General features: G+C 49.6%; 1 protein-coding gene across 1 annotated transcript; it reads right to left on the bottom strand.

Moving 5' to 3' along the window:
- Positions 1–281: 281 nt before the first annotated feature.
- On the bottom strand, positions 282–15,818 carry LOC142564366 (transmembrane protein 229B-like). The gene is made up of 2 exons (XM_075675350.1): positions 15,690–15,818; positions 282–2,635 (listed from the first exon to the last, which is right to left on the bottom strand). Exon 2 carries the CDS (start codon positions 2,612–2,614, stop codon positions 2,063–2,065), a length of 552 nt encoding a protein of 183 aa, XP_075531465.1. The 5' UTR covers positions 2,615–2,635; positions 15,690–15,818; the 3' UTR covers positions 282–2,062.
- Positions 15,819–16,513: the final 695 nt, after the last annotated feature.

Raw genomic sequence — 16,513 nt, 5'->3', positions numbered from 1 at the left:
GTGCCGATTACTCGACATCGAAAACAATGAGCAGCACATCGGATTGGCTCGTCGCCGTGCTCATCGAGCGCGGTGGCTGCTGCACGGACAACCACTGCAACGAAATTGTGGAAGAGCCCCATAGTTCAATTAAGGCTTCACACTTCTGCCACGATGCGATGTGCCATATGAGGCAATGACAATGCTCAACCCTCTCAGAAGTTATGAACAATGGCGCACAACGCCTCAAGGAAACATGGCGCCCTGTGTGTTCTGTGTGCTACGCAGACAAACAGGAATGGTGCACGCAAAGTACGTTTAACATCAACTCACCATTCTCGTATGGCACTAAACGATGAAAACAATAAACAACCGCCGTGAACATCACTACTAACTATCGTCAATCAAAGCAACCAGCACAGCTCTCGTCCTTCTCGTCTCGTATCCATCGGTTTCCTTTTCTTTGTTTTTTTTTTTGCGCTGCCGCTTTGTCAAATATGTACCCCCCCCCCCCCCAGCACGCCCAATTCACCACATTAATCAATCACAGGAGGCTTCGCTTATAACAAATCCCACGGTGCGTGTGAACAGAATTTTTTTATATATATTTCGGGTTTGCCAGCCCAGCGGTTTATAAAAAAAATTTTCTTCCCTTCGGCGGGGCCCCAACGGGTCTCCGCCGGCTAGTCCCTCAGTACCTCAATGAAAGTTCATTGTCTGTCTGTCTGTTCCCTTTAAGCTCTCACTTAAACGACTTACGATAATAACGTCAGGTATTCCACATTGTGCATGCACCGCTGGCGTACGTGTTCTTATCAATCGCCGCATCACCTCACATGCGGAGGAACTTTCGTGAGCAAGGCGTAGATAACACCCGTCTTGCTGAAGCGTCTGTGTTGCTGCGGTGCAGTATTGTGGCGCCATCTATCAAGCACTCGGCGAATTGCAGCTGCGCCTTCGATATTTCTGTGTGCTATTGTTTCTTTTATTGATTTTTTTCGGTATTAGACTTAAACGCAATAAGCATTAGGCAAGCGGTTTTACGAACCAGTAATAACGCTAGGGATGATTTGAAGTAAAAACGTCACTCTTCTAGAAGAGTTCCAAAGGGCAACGCACCAGCGTGAAACGTGGAGAAAAATTTGGGGGACGCTTCAGCTTCGCCTTTAATAGTGGAACGCGATAGCATTCAAATATCCCGGACTGCTTGTCACGCTTCCCAGCAACTGCAGTGTATGTAACCGTAATGTCACCGGGAAACGCTGGCGGCGAACGCTGTGCACTAAGGTGGGCTTTCCGGTAGAAACGCGGCCTCTGGCGTGGGCCGCGATGAGGCGTAGGAGAGAGCCATCGGAAGGTGTTGCAAGGAACCGGGTGTGCCGCTCTGTGGCCTCCAAGATATTTGCGCGCCGGCGCACGAAACTGGCGGACGCCGCGGCCGGCCTATGAATGGTAAAAACGTTGGTAAAGGGATTCGTTTGGGTACTCGCGCATCAGTATGATGTTTTCTCGCACATTTAAATTACACTCCGACGCTATCATGTCTGTAGGTTATGTGTAAATCATAATTTATAATATTTCTACGTATTTTAGCTGGAGAAATTCAATTAGTTCGGTAACTTCGTAGCGCCACATGGAGGCCCTGGGTATGTGTGGTTTGAAATTATTTCTGCCGACACGACGTCCGACGCTGGACGCCAACGCCGGATTTTCTGCCGCACGGAGTCCTTAACGCTATCGCGTTAAATGATCTTGTTGGCGACGTGAACTACGTATGTTTCAGCCTAGCATCACCTGCGGAGCAGACTGTTATGATTAACAGAGGGTTTTTGCTTGCCCGTAAACGTATTACTTGCCACAGAACACCGGTTTACCAGACATGTGAACGACAGTAACAACGCTGTTAGTGACATCTTCTGACGTTTTGTTGAACTGCAGCGCGTTAGAATAGTTCTCGTATTGCATGTGCATTCTTGTTGAACAAAAAGAATGAACGATTGCGTTTTAACGACTACGTGCTGCAGAGACATTTCACCAGCACCAGCCGCTTTTTAGGCCGTTCATGCATGCAAACTACAGCTCACTACTCTCTCTTCCACGCGATGTATCCGTTCCTCGCTGCGGCTGCGGCAAAGCCGTCCCTCACGTCCACTACAGATTCGGCCTGTTCGCACATCCACACCAGCCTGTTCATGTTGGGCACAAGGAGCAGTTCGAAGAGCAGTCCGCACAAGAACCAAAGTGGCGCGTACTCAAGTGTCACCAAACCGTAAATGTTGTACCGGAAGTCCCGGTAGTCCCAGGGACAAGACCCCATAGACCTCAGCACAGAGCCCGTAGTGAACTCCCAGGCGTAAATCCAGCAAGTGTGAGCCAGCGCTCTAGCGAGAAGCCACCGCCTTTGCATTAAGCTGTTGATCTTCTCCATGGCGATGCAGGAAATGGAGTAGATGGCAAGGCTCCAGACACTGCTGAAGCCGCGCAGCTCGAGGCTTCCGTACACCAGCAGATCCCAGACGGCGGTGAAGGTGACCTCGATGAAGTAGCCATGAAGTGCGTACAGGTACAGCCGCCAGGCAAGGGACAACCGAAGGCAGCGCTTTGTCTCCAGAGGCCCGCCGCTGGTGGCCGCCATGGTCGGGTAGTTAACACTGACCTGTAGAGAAAATTATATGTCCTCATATGTCTCACAAACAGCGTGTATAAATCGTGCACATTGCAGTTCGTCTGAAAAGGCTTAGGTGAGCAGAATCATTCGACGGTCAAGCGCAGAATAAAACGTACAGCAAGACAGTCGCTTCTCCCAAGTACGGAATGAAAATCAGAGAAGAGAGGTCTTTTATTCGCATAGACTCGCCATTAGCCGACGATCCTGTACGATCAAAGTGTTGGGATGCAGTAAAAACGCCAGTGTGCGCTCCCGACGCCTACACGTAACTCGTTCAACTGTAGCGCTCCACACGCATGACCAACGCCGCCTTGGAGACGGGAGAAAGAAACACTCAACTGCTCACGGTTAGAGTTTGGCCCCGGGAACGACGTGAGCCACCGATACGCACGTAAACGAAAACTACAAAATAACACAACGTCAGGCCGAGCGGCACTACTATATTGTTCTGCTTACTGCAGCGACAGCAAAACTGTTGAGAAAGAGAATAAATAAGAGAATTTACGACTTGGAAAATATAATACACCTGTTCCCGCTCGCCAAAGTAAACACGATACTGCAGTTTCGTACTAACATATTGTATCAACTAAAAAAATTGAGCAGAACGCATCTCACGATGACTGTAGACGGTAATGCGTTTAGTATTCGATCAATATAGCGACACAATGTATTGCCACCGTCGAAACGAGTTATATATGAGACGTGTACTGCAGCCGAACCCCCGTTACGCGCTTCCTAAACCCTAAGTTGGTTTTCTAAGAATACTCGGCGCCATCTAAAGCCGCCGTCGCGAAGCCTGGGGTGGCATCCGAAACGCATGGTGCACTGGTGCGTGGCGAACGCTGAGGAACGCGTCATGCGGCCACCAGGTTGCTCTCTCGCGCTCCTTTCTGGACACGCTGCGCCATCGAGTGGCGCTGCCTAGAAGTCCGCGCGTGGTCTCTGAGGCAAAAAGCGTGCCGCGCTGCTGGGAATTGTTCGCTCGCTTGCCGCACACTCAGTGGCACATACTCAGTGACCCACGTTGGCGAGGGGTTCATTTAAAAACCGCACATACTCAGTGCATTCATGGCACAGCTCGCTAAAGTGTTCTCGTGAAAGGTGTTCATTAAAAGCGGCACATAGCAGATGCATTTATGGCGCAGCGTGCTAGTGTGCCGGCTTGCTATATTGGAGGAGCCCTTGTGACGTGGGTTCTGTTCCGCTGAGCATCGGAGAAATTTATGGATCTTATTCGTCATTGCAGAGCCGCACATTACCAGTAGCACACACCTATTTACCAAAGTTGGCGTCAGAGACATTCATTGAAGAGCGGCGCACACCTACTGGTACATACCCAATGACCCAAATTGACAGCAAAGAGGCTCGCTGAAGATCAGCAGAGACCGAATGGCACAAACCCAGTGCTCCTAGTCGGCGTCAAAGAGTTTCTTCGAAAAGCGGCACCTATATGTATCCAGTCCCGCATCTACAGTGAATCATGACGGCGTGAAAGAGGCTCGCTGAAGAGTGGCACATATTTACACATTGGCACATACTCATTGATTCAAGTTGGTCCGGTCCGATAGTTGGTTTCGAACCCAGTTTCCTCAGTTCCCGATGCGCTACCCATTCAACCGTAGACTACTCAGTGAGCCAGGCAGGTGGGAAAACGGTTAAATACAAACATACTGAGATACATGGCGCCCGGAAAGTGCGTGAAGTAGCCAAAGAATGAAAACGCAATTCAACCAAAGGAGATCTGCCTGCGCTAGCGTGCCAGCCGCTGGTGAGCTGAACCCAACTGTACCAGCTAGCTGACAAACGGCATTTATTGTCCCTATCTAGTGTTGGATGACAGTTTTAAGTAGTGTATAACATGCCATGTTATACTCATTCACATAATATTGTCTGTTTTTAATGTGAAAGCTTTTTTAGGTACTTTGGCCAGTTATGGCCGGTTATGAGTTAGATGATCTCGCACAATAAGCAGTTGCACACGACCAAGAACCAAGGTTGTCTACTAGCTTGGGCCACCAGGTATGTGCTGCCTACTGACAACATGGACCGCTAGTTGTGTCTGAGCAGACAACTGCGGCAGTGTGTGTGTGTGATACTGGTGTGTGCCCATTCGTGACTGGCCGGGGGTCGTGGCGTGCCCTTGTAATCCAGCTGCTGGGAGGCAGGTGCTAGAGGACGTTTCCAGATGGGCAGCTCTGCCCCACGTTTGATTAACGTTGATCGGGTGTGTGCGCTGAGCCGGGCGTCGATATGGTGGCCATGGATATGGTGACTGCGGTCGCCCGGTCGCCTGACCGACCCAGAGCGGTGAACCTCCCGCAGTAGTGGGATGCGATTCGTGACCGATCCGCCAGAATGAATGTGCCCAGGTGGCACATGGACTAGGTAGCATTAAATATATGAAAACTATGCCGTCTCATGCGCAACAGATAACTCTACGTAAGCGTGGCCGCTTGATAGATAGTAATTGTAAGGAAGTTTCGACCAGGATAGTTGGGATACTGGAGGTTGCTACTACGGAGTTTCATCTGGGATGCCATGATTACAAGATATACTGTGTCGTCGATGGTTGGCAGAGAGGTTCATGGGTCTGCTGAGGTGCTCATAAGTTATAGCGACTCGAGGATGGCATGGAAAATATGCAGCAGGTTATACAGGAAACATTTCCCTGATTTTGACAGTCATATTTGATTATTCTTACCGCAATCTTTAAACTTGATAGCATATTTTTAAATTATTGCGGCAGATAATACAATTTTAATCCTTTAGCTCAATTACTGGCATAGGCGGACATTACTGGCATGAGAAATCACCTATTCAATAAATATTCACCAAATAACTTTATTCTGCACCTCATGGTGAAGTGCGGATTACGTGTGAGTGATTTATTCTGATGACATTGGAAACGTTAGCAAATGTTGTGTCCGTGGCTTCTCCGCAAACAATAGATTTTCCACTGAGCGAACGACGGTTGACAGCATGAGGTGATTTGAAATGCAAAAAACTGGTCCGGTAATAAAGCACATTTCGTAAGTATGCATAAACAAGAGTCAACATAGAAAGAACAGCACGCAAATCAATCTCTAATTCACACACATTGCTCTGGCATATAAATAACACACAAGGACGTACAAAGTATTAATGCACTGATACAATGACACTTTCACCAAAGAATGTTATTCAAGCTTTCAGAGGTGATCGCTGTAATGATACGTTATCCCATGACTCAAGTAACCTTGCTATGCCGAAAGGACAATTAATAAGGATCATCAATGTTGCCTTCAAAGCACATATTTGCTGTTCAAACTTAGTCAACATAGAAAGAACAGCACGCAAATCAATCTCTAATTCACACACATTGCTCTGGCATATAAATAACACACAAGGACGTACAAAGTATTAATGCACTGATACAATGACACTTTCACCAAAGAATGTTATTCAAGCTTTCAGAGGTGATCGCTGTAATGATACGTTATCCCATGACTCAAGTAACCTTGCTATGCCGAAAGGACAATTAATAAGGATCATCAATGTTGCCTTCAAAGCACATATTTGCTGTTCAAACTTAGGGCAGCCTAATAGAACGCGTTCTACGCTCTACGATTAATGACCGCACGTTCCGCACAGCACATCTGAATGACGTGTACGGTGCCTAGTCGCGACCTGACACTAACTCACTGATCAATGCGCTCGTGCAGGACCTTACAAAGACACACAGAGCTCACGTTGGCAACGTTACCGATGCCTATATGTAATCTACCCAGATGGAAAGTTGCGTTTGTCTCCGAAGCTTATGCAGAGCCAAACGTCACTGCTACGCAGAATTCGGTGGGGAGCTTATCCACCGGTCATGACCGTGAGCTCTGTCAGAAGCCTGAAACGCTGTAAAACATATGTGGTTGCCTAGCATACATGATGCCGGATAATTTCCTAGCCAGCGTTGGCAGCCGACCACTGACGGAAGACGCTATCCTTGTCCAATGGCCTGATTCTACAACTGCAAGGTGGCCAACGAAAGCGCTGTTGAAGTTCCTGCAAGACATGAAACTAGACGAGTGGTAGGCATGTACATAAGCACTTACTCTTCTTACCCTCATTCATCCCGTTCCTTTAGGTCTCTTTCACTCTTACCCAGTGCAGAGTAGAACAGACCTGATATTAGAACCTGCGCGCCCCGGGAAAATCTATGCAAGGGAAAATGATAGCCCTGATGCTGTGCAAATGTCGTAAGACCGTGATCTTGGTAGGATTATGCCCGCTGTTTCTGTGGCTACTGAGAACACTCGCTAAAATTGTCATGGAATATCACGATTTCTTGATACCGCATCGTTTACGGTTACAACTCCAGCATTCCCGCTCTGCAGTTGAATGCTCGATCTGCACCCTATAGACAAGAAATAATTAGAATTTTACAGCGAAGCTGTGTACCTCTACCGCCCAAGGAAATTTTCGTGCCGTTGTAGTAAGCAAGAAACTCCCCATACGTGGCCCGATGCTGGAGGTAGTGCAATGCCGGGCCGACCCGCAGCGGAGGTGCAGTTCGCCATTAAAGGACCCCTCACTAAGCCGCATAGCAAATTTTGGTTATACGCTCGAAGTTGTTACGTGTCTTCTAGGGAGCGTCCTGCCGCAAAAAAAATTTCAGATCGGCTCATTAATAGCCGAGATAGAAAGATTTCAGTGCCGCGAACCCGTGATTTCAGCATGCGGGCTCCACTGCTAAGCAAGACGCTCTCTCCACTCGCCCCGTCTAACCCTCCGCAAGCGAAATTCCTTCCCTGCGTTCTCCCATACCGAACCTCGAGGATCACGTGACGCATACCTCACAGGTCCCGCCTTCATTCTTTTTCTCCTCGCTTTCTTTTTCGCTGGTACGCAGTTCCGCTGACGGCGTCGCGCGCAAGCTGTTGTCTCGTTCGCGCAGCACACGACTTGGCGCGCTGTGCACAAGGAAACATGACTAGCAGTATGATTCAGTGCTACACGAAAACTCAGGCAGAACAACTGGATCGCAGAGCATGATCACGCGCTGGAACACGGTACAAAATGGCATAGTTTCGGTACCTGCGCACGTGACCGCACGACCGTGGGAACAAGCAGATGAATCGAAAGTACACCTCTCTTACTTCGGTGCGAAGTAAAATAAAAAACACGCAGACACTCCATTTGTGTGTTTTATTATTTCTCTAAACTTCAATTCATCAATTCAAGCAACAGATCACACTGATAACCCATGGTGTCTGGAATAATCCTTGAAGTCACGTGTCGCTACGAGCGACGTTACACTGCAGACCCGAGTACGTAGGCGCAGGGACGCGAGTACGCCACCGTCTGGCTCGGAGCGCAGCGGCTACGAGAAGGAAAAACGGCTTTCGGTTTGAAATTTCAGATCTTTCCGCGGCGCGTAGCAATGTAATACTTTGCAGACATGATCGTTATCGCGCATTGTATGCTTTGTGCTTGTCAGCTCAAAATGGGCAGACCTGGTGACGGGCCCTACAGAGCTTCGCTGGTCATCCTTTTTTATAGAGTGGAAGGGCACTGAGATTTTTTTTAATCTGTTCTCTGTCATGTTTAATATTATTATGCTAACCGAAACATGGCATCATGGTAGCACTGCTCGGCTGTACTTTGATGGGTATGCTGACTGCGCTTTAAGTTGAATTGATAGGCGAGGAGGGGGTGTAGCAACCTATGTCGCGTCGGGATGCAAATACGAAGTATCAGAATTTTGTAAAACAACTTACGACTAAGAAATTTTAACGCTTAAACATTGCTCCGATATAATGTATTTTTTTATTTACCAGCGTAATTGTAAACTTATCCATGGATGACGTACGCCACATAATTCACTCCGTCACAATTTGAGGTTACCATTTAGTAATAAGGAAGGAACAGCGCCAACTAAGACGATCACAAATGGGGAGAACGACACAGGACAAGCGCCAGGTGGCGCTTGTCCTGTGTCGTTCTCCCCACTTGTGATCGTCTTAGTTGGCGCTGTTCCTTCCTAATTCAAGTATGCACCATCTAGCCCAAGTGAATGTTGTCCTGAATTTAGTAATAACTTTATTTTTCGGCTGACAAGGGTAAAGGATTGTGCGTGTTGGTAATTTCGTGTGTTTTTTCCATCTTGTGCCCGTCTTTTCTCCAGTGCTCCTGTTACGATATTGTTACGGAAAGACGAAAGGAGCGAGAGGAAGAATATCGCGAGACGCTGGCTGCTGCGTGTTTTTGGTGGTCAGCCATCTTAACTACTCTGACTTATCTTGTATGATATATATATATATATATATATATATATATATATATATATATATATATTGTAAATACAGTTTTTCTACACTTCCAACATCCCCGTAACATATTGGTGGGAGGTGCGGGGTACCACGGCTGGAAACGGAGCTCCGCAGTGGACGTCGCATCACCGTCCACACACTGAATGACGGTGAGCACGCGGGATCAACATTGTTGGCGCCTACAACGTCACCGTCACCAGCTACGTCGCTGTCACCTTCGGTTGTGGTTGTGCAGCCCAAGGATCCTGAAAATTTCTGCGGGACCGATGGCACCGACGTTAAAGAGTGGATTCCACTCACGAACGCGTGAGTGGAATCAACAGATGGGACCCTACGCTTATGCTAGCTAACCTGTTGTTCTACCTAAGAGGCACGGTAAAGGTGTGGTACGAAAACCACGAAGAGGAGCTAACGAGCTAGGACCAATGCAAAGAGAATTTGACAGAGTTGTTTGGCAAACCAGCCAGCCGTAAAATTGCCGCAAAGCAGGAACCGACCTCGCGTGCCCAATCGATTACCCACGGAGTCCTATGTCTAGTACATCTAGCACGTGCTGGCACTTTGTCGTAAAGCCGATCATGACATGACAAAAACTGAGAAGGTCGGGAACGTGCTCAAGGACGTTGCTGACGACGCCTTTAATCTGCTCATGTGCAAAAGCTGCTCTACAGTTGATGCTATCATTAAAGAGTGCCGACAATTCGAGCAGGCCAAAAGCCTACGCGTCTTGTAACCATTCGCCAGACTTCCCAATACTGCCGCAACGTCTACGTGTGAAGATCAACCCGCACGGCAGCATGCGTCGCCATCAGAGGACGCTGTGCGAATCGTTCGATGTGAACTAGATGCGATGGCGCCCGCAGCGGTCTGTTCGCGTATAGCCCTGATGCTACCACTTTTTCAGTTCTCATCGTACAAGCCATCGTTCGCCAGGAACTTGATAACATTGGTTTATATTCTGTCTGTGCTGTCGCAAATCCCAGAAATAACGCACGCCCTTCTACTATTTTTGCTCCACCCCGACGCTTCTCTCTGCGTTATCGCAACCCGACTGAGTGGAGAACTGCGGACGACCAGCCGACATGTTTCACCTGCCGCTACATTGGTCATGTCGCCCGATACCGTCACAACTCGTGGCCCTCAACACCTCGCACGCCGACCAACCTGAGCCGTTTTGATGGAAATGCCAGCAATGTTTCGCCCACCGCCGGGTATAACAGCGCCGACAACTCTGCTAGAACACGTGGTACAGTCTCTCACCATCGCCGCGCGGACACCAGCCTCGTTTACCGCAAACAAGTCGCCCATCTTCCCGTTCGCCACAGCCACGTCGCCTTTCGTCCCCTGTGGCTTTTGGCCACACCCTTTCGGAAAACTAAGAAACGCAGCCCTCGGAGGTGGTGCTGCATTGCCTACTACTGCAGCAAATCATCTGTATGTGCTCGCAAAGAGAAGTGCAATTGACGTTAAAATAGACGGCGTACCTGTATCAACACTCGTCAACACTGGAGCCCACCTATCTGTGATGAGTGCTAGCCTACGTAGACGTTTAAAGAAGGTCCTCATCCCAGCATCTACCCGAGTGCTTCGTGTGGCCGACGGCAGCATACTGGTCCTTCTTGTAATGTGCACTGCGCGTTTCAGTATAGCCGGCCGCCCTACTTCTGTTCTCTATGCTGTGATCGACAACTGCCCTCACGACGTTATCCTTAGATTGGACTTTTTATCCACACATCCTGCTCTCATCGACTGCGCGACCGGCGTTCTTGAGCTAGGACTTCCTCAACTCGCCGATCCTCCGAGCACCAGCCCACCGCACTTGTGCTCACTTCACGATGTGCGTCTGTCGCCCGAGGCAGTTACTTACGTCACTTTGACCGCTTAGCCACATGTTCCTGACGATGAATATATGCTTCACCCCATAATCGACGTGCTTTTGAACCGGAACGTTGCTGTTCCGCATACGCTGGTAAGGGTTACTAATAACGACGTCGTTCTACCGCTTCTGAATTTCAGCCTGTGCCCTCAAGTGCTTCCGGCCGGCATGTTCTTGGCCAGCGCTTCTAGTAGTTCCGAATTTGACACTGAGAGTCTCAAGACCGACAGTGGTTTATTAGTGCCAACTGCAGCTCACAGCTCTGGTTCCTTAATGGATGACTTCACGAAAATGATTGCACGTGACCTCACCTCTGCACAGTCCACGGACGTGCGTATCCCGCTCGAATCGTACAGTAACATCTTTGATTACAGCAACAGATGTGTAGCTCTAGGCTACACATCTGTTGTTCACCACCGTATAAACACTGGAGAGACGGATCATATTCATTGGCGTCCCCATTGTGTATCGCATGCTGACCATTGAGGCATCCAATCAGAAGTGGACAAAATGCTCCGCAAAGGGGCCATAGAGCCATCAGTGAGCCCTTGGGATTTGCCTGTCCTTGTAAAAAAATGATATGGCACGGGGCGTTTCTGTGTCGATTATCGCCACTAAAACAAGATCATGCGAAAAGACGTCTACCCTCTAACACGTATCGATGACGCCTTGGACTGCTTGCACGGAGCTAAACACTTCTCGACCATCGATTACCGATCAGGCTACTGGTAGATTTCAGTTGATGAATTGGACCGCGAGAATACGGCCTTCATCACGCCAGATGGTCTATGTCAGTTCAAAGTCATGCCCTTTGGCCTATGCAATGCTCCTGCGACATTTGAACGTATGATGGACTCTTCGGCGAGGCTACAAATGGACCACCTGTCTTTGTTGTCGTGACGACGTTATTGGTTTTTCTCGCACGTTCGGCAGCCACGTTACCCGACTCGCGGCCATTCATACGGTCTTCCGGGAAAAGTTCTTCCAGGGGATCCGGGAAAAGTTCGCGCCGTTCGCAGCTTCCCTTTGCCACGTTCTGCTTCTGATGTGCGCTGCTTCGTCAGCCTGTGTTCGTATTTTCACCGTTTCGTCAAAAAATTCAAAGACGGTGCTCGCCCTTTGACAGAGCTTCTAAAGAAAAACACGCCATTCTCTTGGGGCCCGAAGCAGGCTCACGCATCCACTGCTGTCATCGGATTTTTGACCACCCCTCCCATACTAGCCCACTTTGATCCATCTGCCTCGACCGAAGTCCACCGACGCAAGCGGCCATGGCATCGGCGCTGTTCTCGCCCAATGACAGAATGGTATCGAGTGCATGATCGCTTACGCGAGTCGCCTGCTGTCATCTGGCGAGAGAAATTACTCCATCACCCAGCGGGAGTGCTTGGCTTTAGTTTGGGCTGTCGCCAAGTTCCGGCCATATTTGTACGGCGGCATGTTTTTGGTCGTTACAGACCACCACGCACTCTGCTGGCTGTCTTCCCTCCAGGACCCGCCAGGACGGCTTGGTCGCTGGGCTTTGCGGCTCCAGGAATTTTAATTTATTGTCAATTACAAGCCTGAACGCCTCCACAAGAACGCTGACTGCCTCTCTCGTCACCCCGTGGATCCCCCTGATCCTGCTGCGCATGATCCGGTGACCTGCGTAATGAATTTTACGGACACGGCCGACATGCGCGCTGAACAACAACGCGACGAATTCTTGCACTCCATCACCGCCGGAGTGCAATCTCGCAGCACTGACGGCACGTTCCGCATGTTCGTGCTGCACGACGGCATCCTCTACCGCCGAAATATCAACCCTGACGGCCCTGAGTTGCTCCTGATCCTTCGTCGTCATCTGCGATCCGTCGCTCTCGAACAAATTTACGATGCACCGAAGGCGGGACACCTTGGAGTTTTGTGTACATACGACCACGTACGACACCGGTTCTTCTGGCCGGGTCTCTACCACTCTGTGCATCGTTATGTCGCAACTTGCGAATTGTGTCAACGCTGGAAGAAACCTCCCCTGCCACCTGTCGGACGACTCCACCCAACTGAAGTTCCCTCGACAGTTACTTACAGACCGCGGCCTCTCGTTCTTGTCTCGAGTTGTCGACGACCTCCTCCGCTCTTGTGCCACTGAGCAGAAGCTGTCCACCGCCTCCCACCCACAAACTAACGGCCTTACGGAACGTCTCAACCGAACAATCACAGAGATGCTGTCGATGTACGTCTCCAACGATCACCGCGACTGGAACGCCACGGTGGCGTATACGTGACGTTCGCGTATAACTCGTCCCGACATGACACCGCAGGATATTCACCCTTTTATCTTTTGTATGGTCGCGACCCCACATCGCCGTTTGACACTATCCTGCCTTCTGTGCCACGTGTTGCAACTGAGTACGCTCGTGAAGTCATCGATCGCGCTCACATGGCACATCAAGTCGCCCGATCTGGTTTATTAGCCTCGCAGCATATACAAAAATAGCCTTATTACCGGTGCCATCGCGATGTTAAGTTCGCGCCAGGTGCTTGTGTACTCCTTTGGTCACCATGTCGTCGGGTTGGCCTCTCCCAGACGCTTCTCTTTCGTTACACAGGGCCTTATGAAGTCCTACGTCAAGTTAACGACGGAAATTACGAGATTTCGCCGCTACAGTTTGATGCCTTCTCAAGTCCGCCGCCTGTTGACGTCATGCACATTTCGCGGCTGAAGCCATACTTCGCTTGCAGTTCTTCGCCTACCATGCGCCGAGACGGCGCTTCACCATCCGGGGGTCCTGTTACGGAAGGATGAAAGGAGAGAGAGGAAGAAGTCCGGGGGGGGGGGGGGGGGGGCGAGACGCTGGCTGCTGCGTGTTGTTCGTGATATATATATATATTGTAAATACTGTCTTTCAATACTTCCAACATCCCCGTAACAATATTCTTCAGCATCAAACTTGCGTTTATGTAAGCTAAAGCTACCCGAACTGCAGCATAAACACAACTTGACTTTTTCGAGTGATAACAGCACATGGGTTCCATGACGAGGTCGCGAACAGTTTCGGTGTGATTGTGCAAGCGATGGCGGTCTCTATAATGTCTTTAGTTAAATCAAGCACCGGAGTAGCCAAGCTAAACAAAGAAACTTCCAGTAGCGAATGAATTATAATTTTCTTGCGTTGACTCGCTGGATAAATATTTTTAGAGACTGAGTTCAGGATATACATATTTGGCAGTTTACTGATGGAACATGTTCCGAACAAGGCTGACTAACCTTAACTGTTAATGAGCGTTTTTTCACTGTCACGCGTTCACCGTAAAACGTGTGCGAAGGCGTACTAACATCGGCGCAAAGCGGCGGCTGTGCTTCGTTCGATGCCATGGTGTAATTGACTGCATCTTTTTAGCCACGTGAAAGAGACTAACCATCCCGCCAAGCCACCGTTTTGGACCCGCTCGAACTGCGAGGCGCTAGCCTAGTGTCGTTCTGCAAATTAAACGCACCCTGACTAATTTGCTATGCCTGATTGTTTTACAAATGACCAGATATTCAAAGCGCATCGTTATCCTTTCACGCATATTCGACGTCACCTGTGGCGTAAAATCAGAGAGAGAGAGAGAGAGAGTTGTCAGCGGGAAGTCCTGGTACCCCTGCAGTGTAGCGAACAGCTCGTCAGGGAAACCTTGATTTGTGCCCCAAGCGAAGCCTCTTACGAGCGTCAAGGAAAACTACGTGCCGTGGTTGCGTCACGAAAAGGAAAAATCATTAGACCTTCATGGATTATGTGCTCGGCAAGACCAATGAAATTCTTTGCGCTTGTTTTCCGCATTATCCTCGGCTGTGTTCAGACAAAACACGCGACCTAGATGAAGTGTATCTCTGGTTCCTCTAGTTTATATTCCTTGGCTCCCGTGAAATGCACGCTTCATCGAAATAAAAATTGTTCGTCGATCCGCCTAGCAAGAATAAGCACTGCAGGGAAATCTGCAGCTGTTCACAAGCGATATGCAAAGCGAACACGTACGTGCCGGTGCTCTGAACTGCAGCGGCCAGAGGCATTTGCAGATTCGATCATTTCGGGGGCGAAAATCTTTATTTATTGCTACCTTTTTGCGCCACATGAATATTAGCAGACCGCACGTAACACTGTTGACTTATGTATACCGTTTAGAGGTGCTTTATCGGTAGTAAAGAGCACACTGCATTAAATGCATTATGTGATGATATCTATGGTGTGAATCTCAAAATCATTGGAAAAAGCGAGTGCTCCGAAACTGGCGCTTGCAGCTTCCTTCTGCACCCGGACTATCAGCCAGGTCGGAGTTCTAACTGATACAGCTTTTCGTTTGTAACAGCCGCTTGTCAGCGCCTTGAAAATCATCTCGTTGGTTGTCGCAATTTGCAGGCGACCGTTTTTACGAAGCGTTATCAAGTACGAGCGGATTAAGCCAGTCGGAGTAAACCCGGTCATTCAGTAGTAATCCATTCCAATTTCCATCGTCAAAGCGAAACGCGGGCTAGTTGGTTGCGCTTGCATTATACTGGCAGCAGGAAACTTAACGAAACACGCGCACAGAGAAAGACACGAAGCGAACCAGCGCCCGTCCCGCGTATCTCGACGTTTTCTTTGCGTTCGAGTTTTCTTCCTTTTATCGCTGCCAGTATGAATGCGATCCATTTCCTGTTCCTTTCATCATATGTCGTACCGGGTGGCTGATTCCAGCGGTAACGGCGGCGTGGTGGCCCGTTAGGATATTTACGAAGAATGAAAAACGAAAATTACCCCCTTGTAATTACGACGCAGTCTGGTGCCACAGAAGTTTTAATAAACTTGCTCGGAAAGAATCCACAAATAATGGGCCCCGTTATACGGATCGTGCGGCTCACCTTGTCTTGGCATTCCCCTGGAAGTCACGCGCAGTATCCGCGGGCTCACATGACGGCGCGCGCGCACGCAACACATGGGCGCTGCGGCGTCACCGCGTCGCGAGAAGCGGCGCAGCTGTGCCAGCTTCCTGCTGCGCGCCCCTTTCCCTCCACTCGATCCGGCGCAGCCCTCTCACCGCGGCGCCCGATATGCACCGGGCGCAGTGCGGATACGAAAGGCGCCTCCCCCTGCCGAGTGCTTCCGATTATTGTCCTCGATGCAATCTGTACGCCGTTCACGGTAGCAGCACGAGGACCTTTGAACGCGGATCACGTGTCTCGTCCGCTCCCGTTTTGCCCTCTCCGGCCACGACGGAAAGCGCGCGTTGCCGAGCGCTCGCTAGAGATCAATGCCGTGCACAGGCTTGCTATAGTGTGTACCTGCACTTTAACGGGCCGCGAAAAATTTGGGTCGCTTCGAGGCAGCTCCTCTGCTTGGCCTTTACGGAAACGAAAAATGGGAAGTCGTAAAAGCCACCCATTCCTGAGACTTGGCATTCGAACAAACTGCGAGAGCCGCTGGCCTCAACATTGGAACGCCGGGTTAATTGGCGCCCAAATCACTGACGGCTTCACGTGCGCGCTGCGCCAAAATGGGCACGGCGAAAGTATGCGTGCTGCTAAAAGTTTGCTCTTCGGAATGCACGTTGCAGTAATGGTAAATAAGACGTCCGCCTGTCTGCCGATCCTTACTCGTAACCCACGGGCGCTTGAATTTCGTGCACAATTGTTTCTTCAAACATTTAGTTACTTTGTGTACATTATTTTCACATTGTGCTTATTCA

Source organism: Dermacentor variabilis, chromosome 11, assembly GCF_050947875.1.
Source record: "Dermacentor variabilis isolate Ectoservices chromosome 11, ASM5094787v1, whole genome shotgun sequence".
NCBI classification, from domain to species: domain Eukaryota; kingdom Metazoa; phylum Arthropoda; class Arachnida; order Ixodida; family Ixodidae; genus Dermacentor; species Dermacentor variabilis.
This window is presented reverse-complemented; position numbering and strand designations above follow the sequence as displayed.

What these genes read in the sequence shown, in the direction of transcription:
- LOC142564366 (XM_075675350.1), bottom strand. Translation starts at nt 2,614, where the DNA reads ATGGCGGCCACCAGCGGCGGGCCTCTGGAGACAAAGCGCTGCCTTCGG.